General features: G+C 35.6%; 2 protein-coding genes across 6 annotated transcripts in view; one reads left to right on the top strand and one right to left on the bottom strand.

The window, feature by feature from the left end:
- Positions 1-1,090: 1,090 nt before the first annotated feature.
- ctdsp2 (CTD (carboxy-terminal domain, RNA polymerase II, polypeptide A) small phosphatase 2) lies at positions 1,091-11,141 on the bottom strand. Of its 2 annotated transcripts, XM_058763482.1 has the most exons (7): positions 10,282-11,133; positions 5,686-5,837; positions 5,098-5,199; positions 4,828-4,884; positions 4,257-4,349; positions 3,925-4,110; positions 1,091-2,412 (listed from the first exon to the last, which is right to left on the bottom strand). In XM_058763482.1, the coding sequence occupies exons 1-7, from the start codon at positions 10,340-10,342 to the stop codon at positions 2,287-2,289; spliced, it is 777 nt and encodes a 258-aa protein (XP_058619465.1). In that variant the 5' UTR covers positions 10,343-11,133; the 3' UTR covers positions 1,091-2,286. The 2 variants fall into 2 exon arrangements, with proteins under 2 accessions (XP_058619465.1, XP_058619466.1); XM_058763483.1 differs by lacking the exon at positions 5,686-5,837 and having other exon boundaries at positions 10,282-11,141.
- Positions 5,844-13,888, top strand: part of c1qtnf12 (C1q and TNF related 12) — a 40,243-nt gene continuing 32,198 nt past the window's right edge. For 3 of the 4 annotated variants that reach the window (XR_009268841.1, XM_058763481.1, XM_058763477.1), the window contains exon 1: positions 5,844-9,569. The gene's annotated coding sequence lies outside the window, so the exon portion shown is untranslated. The remainder of the gene's footprint in view (positions 9,570-13,888) is intronic. The other variant, XM_058763479.1, reaches the window with a different exon arrangement.

Genomic DNA, 13,888 nt, shown 5'->3' with positions numbered 1-13,888 from the left:
TTTTTTTTTTTTTTTTTTCCCCACAAACCCGTCGTATTTCTTCAGCCTAAAGCATTTTGGTGCAATTCAAGTCAAGATGCGTTGCATGTGTTAGACGATGCTAATCCTGCAAAATGGATTACAGGCAAAAAAACTTTTCATTTTCAAGTGGTTGCTCAAAAAGCCATAGGTTAGTAGATTAATAGTTCAACCCCAATCTTTTCTAATCTGTGCTGACCTCAATAGCGGTTTTTTTTTTTTTTTTTTTTTTTTTAACGAAACGACCACAACAAAAGACTAATTAGAAACATTCCCAAGCATATATGCGTTGTCATCCAACAGTCTTTCCAGGCCTGTGTAAAATTTTTGTAGAGAGAAAATAACTTTGTAGTCATCCTCAATCTTATACGCATGTCATTCTTGATTTGACACAAAATCTTTTGTTTTATTTTTTATAAGTAGTTTGTGTTACTATCGTAGTTCCCTAATTTGCCTGCCGTTATAACCTTTGTTATTTACTTTGTTGTAATTGTCAGGAATATTTTATATTAGTTTGGTATGTTTACAAAAGAATTTATGATGAAGTTGTTAATATATCTGTAAAATGTTTATATAAGGTGCTATCTGATTTTTGTTTTCACTCTGTTCTGCAAAAGCCATAAATGTGTTTTCATAATCTCCTTTCTAAGCAATCGCCATCACTCATGCAACTCAATAAAACCTTTTTAAGTATGTTTGTGTGATGTATTTATTACAGAAAATGTGACATACAGATGTTTTCATATAAACTTAGCTGGATTCTGCTGCCCCTAGTGGTCAGAACAAGGATGTACAAGTTACCTAAAAGATGATTGAAACGATTTTATATATATAAATATAAATATAATGATGCACCTTATTTGGTATCAAACAGCTTCAGAATGAATATTATTTTAGGCAAAAGAATCCAAATGCTTGTTTTGTGGGGTTTCATCATTTCAGAAGTGGATGTCTTGAATTTGAATGCTATTTACATGCTGTTTGAATTCTGTGCAGCTATGTATAAGGTTATTACTATTATTAATAATAGCTTACAGTGGCTCAGTAAGACAATACGCAGACAACATTTACATAATGTTCCACAGAAAAATTTATTGTTGCAAATACAAAAGTCAAAAACGTGGCAACACAGATCTTATCCGGGCATTCTTTTTTTTAAACAAAAGACAATAATCTGCCCTTTTTATATAAAACATGGCCATTTTGAATATTTGTGCTACAGTAAAAACAACTTATAAAAACATGATCCTGTTTAAATAATATAAGATGAAGTACAGAGGTGGAGTGTGTGGTCTGCGTCGACAGACAGTATCATACAAAGACAGACAATTCAAGTTCAACCAAATATACACAGTACAAGTAATTGTCTGCATAAATACAGCAGAGAGAAAGACAATTACTCAACAAGATAAATCTCTTTGGTTCATTCTGTGGTGTTAATTCTGCCCCTCGCGTATCATAAAACCCCATCATGTACACTTGAAGCAGACATAAGGCCACTTTAAGATTGAATACAGGAAGTGTCAAGATAAGCATGTAGTTGTAATTCACATAAAACAGTGTTAAAAACTGGTATGATAATAAACTGGTAAATGCCGTGTTAACGCAACTCAGTGACAGTAAAAAAAAAAAACTGCCATTTAAACAAGGCCTTGTGTAAAGTAATACGACTAATCAGAAACAACGATGAATGGGGGCTTGGTGTCACATTTGCATTTATGGAAAAAGTATGCATAGCATGTTGGCATAGCATGTCCTGTGGCATTTTCGCCTGAATCTGGAACACATTAGAAGCACTAGTTTTTCTTTAAAGTATGAATATGAATGTTAAAGATTAAAAAGTGTGAGGTTGAGTTCAGGTAGGACTTTGCATAGAAAGACTGGCCTGAAAGTTTATTGTGCTTTGTTATTTGCTGAGCTGTATAACATAATCGCAGATTATGTTTTAATCTCCCAAATAATGTCATTTTAAACATAAAAAAATGCTAATAACAAAAAATAGAAGAGTAAAAAAGGAATATAAAATCTGTAAATTGTTATTGCAAAATTCAAGCTCGATGACAGACAAAGCTGGCTTCAGTTCTAACGGTTTAAGGTCCTCAAACCTCGAAGCAGAACCGCATATACTTTGTGCTGAGCAGAATTATGAGCTTTCGTGTTTGTTTTCAGGTCAGAAGGCGGAGTCTCCTGTCATATGAGCCGCTCGTGTGTGATTGGCAGTCAGTGCTACACAACATGGAGGTTTGCCCTGGTCTGGTGGTGTAGGGATTATGGACCCCTGAGTTGTTCGAGTCTGCTGTAGACATCGTCAGCCTGACTTAACTCTTCAAATACTGGGATGAGGTGAAGCAGCTCAGTGTCCTCTGAATCATCAAACCAGGACAGTACAGGAACCTGTTAAAGGCACAGAGGTTATTTACTATACATCACTACTATACTGGCTTAAAGTAATATATAGTCATTTTGGGATAATATTAATCTGCTGGGTTTATGTATTGTAAAAGCATGAAGATCATTTTAGATGGTGGTACATCAATAATTTGTTACATATACTGTAGGGTCCAATAGTCCAATATTCAAAATATCATTTTAATCAAAGACATTGTAAAATTTGTCAATATAATTTCAAATGTTCAGCTTTTAAACATTTGTTAATAATATACACATGATATTTGATAGACTATATATATAGAATATGTTTCTATATAACATAGTACATACATTAGCGATCAAAGATTTGTAATCATTTAAATATCGTGTTTTTTTTTTAAAAAGTTTTTATGCTCAGTGCTACTATTTGTTCAATAATGTCCAATGTTATTACAATTATAAATAACTTTTCTATTTAGATTTTTTACATTTTTGCCATACAGACACATTTACAGTAGCCATTACAAAACAAGAACAGCATTTATTTGAAACAGAAATATTTTGTAACCTTGTCTTTATTGTCATTTTTGATTAGTTTAATGCATCCTTGCTGACTAAAAAGTATTCACTTCTTTAAAAACAATTCAGTTCCCAAACTTTTGAATGGCAGTATATACACATATAATGCATATGAGACTTTGGACCCCACTGTAGATATGTCAACTACAGCAAAAATAAACAGTTGTTAAAGGGTTAGTTCACCCAAAAATAAAAGTTCTGTCATTAATTACTCACCCTCATGTCGTTCCAAATCCGTAAGACCTTCGTTCATCTTCGAGAAACAAATCAAGATGCTTTTGATGAAATCCGAGAGCTTTCTGACCCTGCATACACAGCAACGCAACGGACACGTTCAAGTCCCAGAAAGGTAGTAAGGACATCGTTAAAATAGTCCATGTGACATCAGTGGTTCAACCTTAATTTTATGAAGCTACGAGAATACTTTTTGTGCGCAAAGAAAACAAAAATAACAAATTTATTAAACGATTTCTTCTCTTCTGTATCAGTCTTCGATGCACATTCAAGACAGTACCTCAGCGTATCTGGGTTCTACGTCAGAACGCCAACTCCTGCGTCAGCAGCATCACACACATGCGTCGTGGTAACGTCATGAATGCGCTGCAGAGACTGAGACGGAAGAGAAGAATTGTTGAATGAAGTCTTTTTTTTTCTCTTTGCGCACAAAAAGTAGTCTCATAGCCTTATCAAATTAAGATTGAACCACTGATGTTACTTGGACTATTTTTAACGATGTCCTTACTACCTTTCTGGGCCTATGCAGGGTCATTTCATTAAAAGTATCTTAATTTGTGTTCCAAAGATAAACAAAGGTCTTACAAGTTTGGAACAGCACGGCACTAACTAATAACAGAGGTTTCACTTTTGGGTGAACTAACCCTTTAAATAGCAAGAGGGAAAATCTAAAAAGCAGGCTTTAACAAACAAGCTAAATAGCGGCAGGACAGTGAAACCCACAGCATTCTCGGGGTGGAAGATGTAGGAGGCAGGGGAGTTGTCCAGGATCAGGGTTTTGTGGAGCTCACGGCCGAGGCGACTCAGGTCTTTAACATAGCAGCCTTGATAGAAGACGCAAGATTCACGGAAGAGGCGTGTGCGGAACACGCCACACTGATCCAGCAGGTCAGTCACAGGGTCTGCATACTAACACAGCCATGAATGAGGACAACTGGAGAAGAAAATAAATCTAACACTACAGGAGCATAGCTCTATAACACTAACTAACCAGCACTAGTGAGGAATTTCTATTTCCCGGAGCTCCCAATTAAATGTGATAAATGTCTGAATACCTTAGCAAGGCTGGCAGTGAACAGAACACATTCAAACAGTTCTCCCATCCTCTGGAGAAACTCATCCACGTATGGCCTCTTCAACACATACACCTAAAACACAGATGGGTTCGTTGTTGTTTATGTGACCAATGATTTTAATTCACCATTCAACCGTAGAGTCTTTAGAGTCGCAACATTCTATAAATAAAGTGAATCACAAAATGCTCTGTAGGTCCATCTAGTGTTGTGGCTCGTAGCCTCCTCCTGAAACAAGTAATCAAGAACAGGCCGTACTAGTGGGAACTAACCTATCCTGGATTACTTGAACCAGGCAGAGGCCAAAGGCAGATTTTCTGTGAAAAGTTGACAAGAATCATAAAGGTTTTTGGAGTAAAATAAATTAATTAATGGCCAATCTTGCGATGTCACAATCTGAAGTGTTGTTCTCACATCAGTCCAGCAGATGGCGCTCATCATTCACTTTTAAATATACAACAACATCTCCACTCTCTCCTCAGGCCCAAATCAGTGCACACTGGCAGGGGATTACTGCTGTTTCTCACATACACAAACATTTATCAGATCTCACCTGGTGTGTGGTCCCCTCAATCTCCACAGGCACAATGAAATCTGCATTGCTTATTGGCTACAGAAACACAATGTGGATACAGTTAAAAACACCAGTGGAGTGATAAACTGTTATTAACGCAGCTGTTCACATGCAAATAATTGTTGTTTACATACAATAATTACTGTACAGCTAAAATTTCAAATATGCACCTATTCTTAGTTACACAGTATGAAGCTCCTTAAAATGACAAATTTACAATATCAATCAGTGTTAATAACCTGGGTGTACCTTAAAGGAGCTATGCACCAGTGTTTCGTCCAGATCTATGACCACACAGATCTTCCCCTGGTCCTCAGAGGTCACTGTTGGCAGTAGACACTCTCCTGGTATCTACAGATAAGACGTAACAGATCAATATTTTTTATTTCCTAATCATGTGGCTTTTAACTCGCAGTTAAACGGGAAAAAAAAAACATGAATAAATAAAGATTGAGTGAAAAAAAAATACATTGCATTGCCCCTTCATTGCTTGAACAGTACATTTAATTTTACACATCCATATTATAATACATAATTCTAATAATTTTTATGTAATATTTTGTATTTCTAGCCACACACACACACACTTAAAATAATATTAAAATAGTTTTTATATATTAATATTATATATATAATTATTTTATATAAGATTTTTTATTAATAAAACTATTTAACAGTTGTTAATTTACTACTTTTTTTTTTTTTTTAAATGTCAATTTAACGACTGGCAGTTACTTCTAGTTAATCCTTAAAATGTTTCTTTCTTTATTTGTTTCAATGATACAAAATAAACTAGAACAAAAAAGTGACAGTGTTAATTAATGATTCCTATAATACTTTGGCAACGGTCCCATTGTCCTCAGGCGCTAGCAAGGCATCATGGGTAGGTGATGTTGGCAGTTGGGCATCTTGAGCTCGAAGGCAACAGATGAGCTTTTTGAAGATATTCCTACTCCCAGGTTTCTGAGGCGAGCTTTTATTCACCTGATCTGTTTGAACACAAAGCAATTTTTTCAAATGCATAATTTGCATATATTAGTCCCGCTGATAATTGTATTGCATAAACATAGCATAAAAAGGCTCATGTTGTGTGGTTTATAAACAATCCCACTTGAATCCCACTAAGTGCTACTGTCAAACCCCACCCAGAGTGCATTATGTTAATAAATATTTTCAAATGAACCACTGTAGTCTCCAATAGACGACAAACAGAAACTTAAATTCACATTTGCCAGTCAGCTAGATACATCTACAACAAATGCACCACTGAGGCTTGACAGAGCTCTTAAATAATTCAGAGCACTGGAATGAAATGTATGTTTTCGTCAGTAAATACGGCGCCTATCAACATCAAAATGACCAAATGCTCAGCCGCCCCTCTCCAGAGATGGCACACGTTGCAAAGAAAGAGAAAATCTGTTTTAAATGAGACTGCTGGCCACGGCTGGTATATGTTATATAATCTCAGAGGGCGGGAAAGCCCACACATTTCAGCTGTACCTTCGGAGCAAAACATACACACACTCTAACGCACTCACACACGGCTTCTGCCATTTCATCACAGGAGAGTCTGGCAGAAACAAGACCAAGAAATAAGAGCTATGTTTTGTAACACGACATCTGTAGCGGGCTTTGTTGTGCATTACCGAGGGGCTCCTTGCATATTTTTGCTTGCAAATATCTGCATGTAAGTGAAACATGATTTTGTTCAGACATGCCTGTTGAGATTCCCAAGAAGAAAAAAAAAACTCTCGCAGCATGAAAGTGCGCCATGCAATGATTAGAATCTGTTTTTTATTGCTATGGTGATGTAACTTCAGTACTACTAATGAATTTTTTAATTTTTTCTCAGCTAAAGGAATTGACTGTGATGATGAGCAGGGGCTGATCCCAGGCATCTTTTCCCCCTCTCGTTCCCTATGGGAGCTTATGTAGCCATAGGAATCATCTTATGTAACATACGAGCAGCATGTACAGCAGAGGGAGGATGAGAGAAAATGGCCTCCTTCGTCATCATTTACTCTGTGCTGTATTTGCCCATCTGTACACTCGCTGATAACGCCCTGCTTAACAAAAAGACTCAGGAAATGGAGTACAAGGAAAATGTATCCATCAATTCAAATGCACTTTTTTGAAAACATTTTTCACATGAGGATGGAGCGATACTGCCGAGCATTTAGAGCGGACTGGAAAGGGTGTTTTGTTAAGAACCGTCAAAGGTTCTGCTAGAAGCTTTTAAGTGGTCAGGGTTTCTAGCTATTACACTTCTGCTCAGACCTAATCTAATGAGATAGTGTGTGTGTGTGTGTGCTTTTTGATCAATTTACCAAAAAAACAGTTTAACTGCTGAATAAAAGAAACCTTATAATTTCATCCTCAGTGAATTGTCATCTATTTTCCTAGATTATAAAGATCTCCAAGGTGAATTAAATGGCAAGCACGGATTTGAGTTTCAAGGGATTGTGTGTAACTGGAGTCTAAGGAATCTGTTAAGAAAACAACAACAAGGTCTTATTATTTTTTTCTCAGTTGTGTTGCATCTAATAGGTGAAGATCAGAAAACACTGGTATAACGGCAGCAATGTTTTCCTAGACAAAATGTCTTAGATTTGCTCAAACCAGTTTTACACATATCGTATTATCAATACATATGGAAGCTATTTTTCAGGCATTCAGATTGCTGTCTGAGCACTAATCTAAACACAATTCTAATGCATTCAAGTATCTCAAAATCTGATTTAAAAAATAATCCTTAGAATGAAAATTCACTGAGCTCTTGAAGCACATATACAGTGACTTAATAGTGATCAACACACCTGATATATTTTTTTAATTTGATGATTTTCAGATTATCTGCTACTCGAGTGCATATTTTGTGTTTTCAAATATTTAATATATAACTGCAATTTTCTGTAGGTCTCATTTGCTGTATATATTGGCTTTATATCGGCAGTCTGTCAGCCTTATCTCTACATATCAGCCTCAGTATCAGTTGCTGAAAAACATCCATACTGGATTACCTTTATATTTAAACTAAGAATTGCTTTTATTGCCTTTATTTATGAATTACATTTTGATGTTATGATGTACATTAAACTAAACCACAGCTGGATACCGATGGATATTCAGCTAATGACAAAATGAGACATAACTGTCTACATTAATACATTTCTAAAATCGAATCCTTGCTTGATTTGAATACCACTTTAATCAACATTTAATCTAATTCCACAAGCTTCTATAGCAAAGACATACAAAACTTTACATGAACATTGCAAACATTCTTAGCATTTGGTATCTGGTTTAGGGGTCAATGACGTGACTTGTACAGATCTATTAAATTACTCAAAAACACTTTAAGAAATGCAGTTCATACAGAAATGACTTGCATATGGCTTCTATAATATTTTCAGATGCTGAATTAACATTATTTTGATATTTTCTGGTCTAAAATGTCTACATAGTTTAGCTGTCTGGAGAAATTAAAAAAGAAAATAATTTTATTAAAAGGATTCAATTCTTGAAAAAAGAATTGGTAGTAAAAGCAATAGTAAATAAATATTTGTTATTGTTTCTTCAAAATAATATTTGAAAAACTGCTGACAGACAAATCAAAGTCAGTGTGGCATAACAACAAGCAGGAAGCCATTTTGTTGTCATGTCACGGTACAGAGGACCCTTTTAGACCCTGACAAGTGTGAATTATAGCCATTTAGTTTGTTAAAAAACACATTATATATGTATTTTTATATTTATATATTTTTGACCTTTTTAAGCATTTTTAAAAAATATTTATGACTCAAAAATTCATTATATTTTTACCTTGAAAAACACTGAAAATGTTTTTGAACAGAGTACACTCACGTTACGTGAAAAGAAACTATTTCAGTGCTTTTTACTGGGTTGCACCACTTGATAGTTTCAGAGTTACTGAGTCTGAATATTTGCATAAAATGATTTTCAAAACATCATAAATACAAAGTTTATGTCTTAGAAGCTAATCAGCACATATGTTTTAAACTATACTGGTAAACTGATTTAACCTTTTAATATTATTGTCTCACACACATATATTCACAACCAAAACACCATCATTTCTGAGAGCCTTTGGTGTTACAGCCACAAACAAAAAAGTCACACTGCACACTTTATGCCAGCGAGTACAAACGGAGTTCAAGCGGTCTTCAAGGAAATTGTGCAGACTAGGCTTGGCTATTTTCCCAACATTATGGCTGCTCGTAATTCACTAATCCAGAGATCGTAAACATCTGAAATAATACCCGAATTGACATCAGTGAAGTACGGTCATAGTAGAACGACCGGTGTTTATATCGTTTTTGCGTCAGATCTATAATAAGCGCACAGCTCTGCGCATATTTACAAGAGTCACGATAAACACTGGTACGAACTGCGCGTCAAAACAGTGAGCAGATAGACTCGCCCGCCAGGTAGTAAGGGGTTACAAAATGGTTACTATGTAATTTTCCGCATAACACCGTGGCCTTTCCTCGGTAAACGTCTAGATAAGGCCTTCATTAACCGTTAAGGTTTGCGCGTGTAACCGTAGCGTCGCGCGGCAGATGGAGGGCGTGTGCTGAGGGGTGTGTTGTGCATTCCAGCGCGGCACCTTGCGCTCTCCATTAGGCCGATGTTTTTCTACATTTCAACTCGATGTTTTGTGTAGTTTAACGTCGGTAGGAGTGTGAGATGTGCTAGTGTAGGTAAGTCGATTAAACAGAAAATGTTTTTGCAACCCAATCTGCATAAGGTTAAAACAACATGTCATTCAAATTATCCATTAACCAAACGATGAAACGACGTCGACAAAAGAGGAAACAACATGCAACGCGAATGAACTTGGCCGGATTGGTTATATGTTTAAATAAGGTCCAAACATAAGAATCACATCTATTGTGTGAAGGAACAATAAATAAATAAATAATGAAACAAATAATACATACTTTATTAATAAACGCTAAGGAGCCCAAATAAAAAGAAGAAAAAAAGGCATATTACAGAGAGAAAAACATGTCAACGTTTCCTAACGTTACACGTCGTCTGAAATTCTTTCAAAAAAAAAAACAACATATTACGTAAACATTCAGCAATGCCTGACTGCAACAGCAAAGCATGTACATGGTAAAATAAGTTACACATGTATTCTTCGTTATTAAACCATATACAATATACTGAGCGGATTTACATTTCGCCGTACTGAGCGGAATTCGTTAAGTTCCAACGGTTTGAACTTAACGAATTCCGCTCGCGACTGTGACATGTCAATCAGCTCGATATGACAAATAACTGTCACACAGCGCGAGCGTCGAACACGTTCGAATCGCGCATCGAACAACGCGACGCGATAAAGCCAGACCAGAAAGAGTTGACAGCGCTAAAACATCACCGTTTAGCATGTGGCAGTGCGTTGCCTACCTGTCTTCGAAGACAACCGAGAATCCTCTCTCTGCACTTGAGTGATGATAGAACTTTCCATCTAACAAACGCACAGCCCTCAACGTCCAACCGACCTTTTCCAGCGACAAACAGTCGGTCCGCATTTAGTGGCATTAAAAGCTAGCGACGCTTGAAATGAATAATTTCCGTTCGCGCAAAAATATCTCAAACCTACGGCGACAAAATATTTTGATATTTATTTATTCCCGCCTTCTATTCTCTTCCACATGGGAGGGGCATGACACTTTGTTTTGTTTTCTCTTATCTGCTATTTTCTAGGCTTCGCGTCTCGGTTTACTTTATCGCTTGTATATTTATCCATAGCCCCCTCGAGTCTAGGTAAAGCCCTCACTTTTTCTCCAACAACATGGAGAATCCAGGCGAAAGAAGAAAAACAACCGAGGACATGGGGCAAGGACGGTTTCAAGTTCCCCTTACTACAGATAAACAACTCCGTAGCTGGGCTATATCCAAAATAGTATTTTTGAAAAAGACACGACCAATTCGCTCAGAAGTCAAATTTAAGAAGATAAGACGCGAAAGTAGACGATAATTGACGATTTTTATGTTTTTCCGCGTATTGTTTTGCTTTGGACGGACTCGCAGGGGCGCCTTGAAACAGCTGGTCGTTTCGGATTGGATCTCCAGGAAGTGGGAGTAGCTGAAGCATTCTTCTGTTCTGCACACTCCACACCGAAAACATTCCAGTGCTGGTTTTGTCGCAAATCAGTAGTCAGAAGCGGTCATATTAAATCTAAATTGCAGTGGCGGAATGCTAATTTAATAATGAGGAAATTGCAAAGGAAGTGAGTAACGCGAATGAACGGGTAATATCGGAAAAAATCTCAGGTTTTAAAAATGCATCACACCTGATCCACCTAATCATTTTTCTGCTGATCCTCCTCAACATCATTGTAGTTGCGATGATGATAAAGTGGATTAATTAAGGCTATATATTGATCAATTCAAAATATCTGTTTGTGTTATCATTGCAGAATTCAAATAACCTGCGGATTCTGTGCCAAAAAAAAGGTAATTTAATCAAACAAACATAAAAAAAAAAAATAGTCCAAAATTATAAGACGATGATTAATAAAGTGGCATTTTAGTGTGTTCATTAACAAATAAATAAACTAGAGCACAATCAAGTTATTAAATTATTATTCAAAGTCGTTTATGTATATTTATTGAGTGCTAAATGTTGTATTTTATTTGCTCAAATTAATGCAAGTTTAATGTAAAATACTTGGAGTATGATATCACTAAAATCAATTCATTAATTAGGTCATTAAACTTTAACATAATTAAAAATGAACAAAATAATCAAACTTCACAAACCATGTTATAAGAACTTGTTTGCTTTGATAATGTTTCATGATATGAAACAGTTGGTCAGAAAAAGCATCATTGTAAAACTGCAGTGGACAGCTGTGTGAAAAAATATATATGCATAATTTCTGAATTATGAAAACTGAATTGCCCTGTATAATGCCTTCCACAACCCAGGTGTTAATTTAATTATTGTATAGCATCCAATTTGTTTGCAAACAATGAGAAATGAATGCTATGCTCCTTCATTCTATTTTTCTAAATTCTGTGTTTCTATCCATTTTTTTCTTTTAATCATAGGAACAAAGGTAGAGAATGGTAAATGTAAATGATAAAAGGATAACAGGCATAGTTTTTACGAGTCTGAGTAGCTACTGGCCAGAACTCCTATGTTGGAGATCTATTCCTGACTATTCCCAAATGGGACCAATTCTATACCACAAAACCAAGACATAAACAAGAATGGTACCACTGTTTACATTCCTAGTTTTAGAAATGTGGAAGTTGTGCAGATGTCAGATATGTGACAAAAATAAGTGTAAGCGGGAGAGCTCCATGTTCTGCTTTTTTTTTTTTTCTTTTTTTTTTTTGCAACTCTGCAGCGGAAGGCATGGAATCACAAAAAAAGCCATTTTGTTTACAATGCATTATAATATCAAACCATATTTCAAACATTTAAAAACAAAAAAGAAGATAATAAAACATATAATAAAACATTAAAATATGTTTTTATGGTAAAATAATAAATTCTGCTTCATAAATAGCAACAAAATTTGCTTTTTTATAACTACAATTTTCAGCCTGTGAAAATTTTGTAAATGAAAGCTTTGGTCACACTTTAGTTTGGGGACTCATTGTCATATAACTATTAACTACGACTTTTACCTCAATAAAATCCTAATTTGCTGCTTATTTTTATTAATAGTTAGTAAGGTATTGCTGAGTAAATTTAGGTATGTGGTAGGATTAAGGGATCTAAAATATGGTCATGCAGAATAAGGCATCAATATGTGCTTTATAAGTACTAATAAACAGCCAGTATGCTAATATGCCAATAAGCATGCTAATAAGTTAATAGTAAGAACTCCCTATAAACTAAAGTGTTACCAAAGCTTTTGTTACAGAAGCTTTAACACCTCTTCCTGACAGTCACTCAAGGTGCAAATAATCATAAAAAGCATTTATGGAGGCTTTTCACAATTAAATTCTAATGATTAAAGTATGTTTGTCCTTTTGTTTAATTTGTTTTCACAAGAGAAAAGCATAAACATGACATTTCCATTATTCATTTAATTTCTTAGCATTTAAATTTACAATACATAACGAGCAAAAGTGTGTGCAAAGACTCTAACAGAACCAATATTTGGCTCTTAAAGGGATAGTTCACCCAAAAATATAAAAGTTTGTTGAAAATGTACTCACCCTCAGGTCATCCAAGATGTAGATGAGTTTGTTTCTTCTTCTGAACAGATGTGGAGAAATTTAACATTACATCACTTGCTCACCAATGGATCCTCTGCAGTGAATGGGTGCCGTCAGAATGAGAGACCAACCAGCTGATAATCAGGAGAGAAATATGCACAGGTCAAGCATTGTTTACAAGTGAAAACATAAAAAAAACAAAAACAAATGTATTGGTAGATTTTGATATGGGAGGACAACAGGGGATAGACTTTTTCACTGGATCAAGCATTATAATGGATTATTGACTCATATTTGGTTTAAACGTAAAAGGTAGTGTGGATTAATATTATTGTGAATTATTGTGATGTTTTTAATTAGCTGTTTGAACTCTCATTTTGACGGCACCCATTCACTGCAGAGGATCCACTGGTGAGCAAGTGATGTAATGCAAACATTTTTCCAAATCTGTTCCAATGAAGAAACAAACTCATCTACATCTTGGATGCCCTGATGGTGAGTACATTTTAAGCAAATGTAACTATTTTGGGACAATTACTTTTAACAACTTTCCTCTCAAATATCTTCTTGAGTCAAGTAGATCCCTTCTGTAAATCTGTAGGTAACATCATGGAGTTGTACCTGCCTCCAAAAAGTTCATTAAACCCAAACGGTAATCCTAGAACCTGCCCTAACCCAAAAGGGCAACCTAATTGCTGTGTTTTTATAAGGTTACAATTCTGGACTGGTGCCTTGAACAAGGAGGGAGCGAAATTAGAACCTGTTCCTTAACACTCAACCATCTGTGTTGTACATTTCAAGACAAGCAAACAAGCAAACAAGAAAACGGTCAAGC

This window comes from Onychostoma macrolepis, chromosome 23 (genome assembly GCF_012432095.1).
Source record: "Onychostoma macrolepis isolate SWU-2019 chromosome 23, ASM1243209v1, whole genome shotgun sequence".
Lineage (NCBI taxonomy): Eukaryota > Metazoa > Chordata > Actinopteri > Cypriniformes > Cyprinidae > Onychostoma > Onychostoma macrolepis.
This window is presented reverse-complemented; position numbering and strand designations above follow the sequence as displayed.

Bases quoted from the DNA above. Each gene is read 5' to 3' on its own strand.
- ctdsp2 (XM_058763482.1), bottom strand. From the start codon at position 10,342: ATGGAAAGTTCTATCATCACTCAAGTGCAGAGAGAGGATTCTCGGTTG. The intron at 5,200-5,685 runs GTATTATAGGAA...TCTTATCTGTAG, and splicing joins ACAATGGGACCGTTGCCAAA to ATACCAGGAGAGTGTCTACT. The intron at 4,111-4,256 runs GTATTCAGACAT...TGGCTGTGTTAG, and splicing joins TCACTGCCAGCCTTGCTAAG to TATGCAGACCCTGTGACTGA.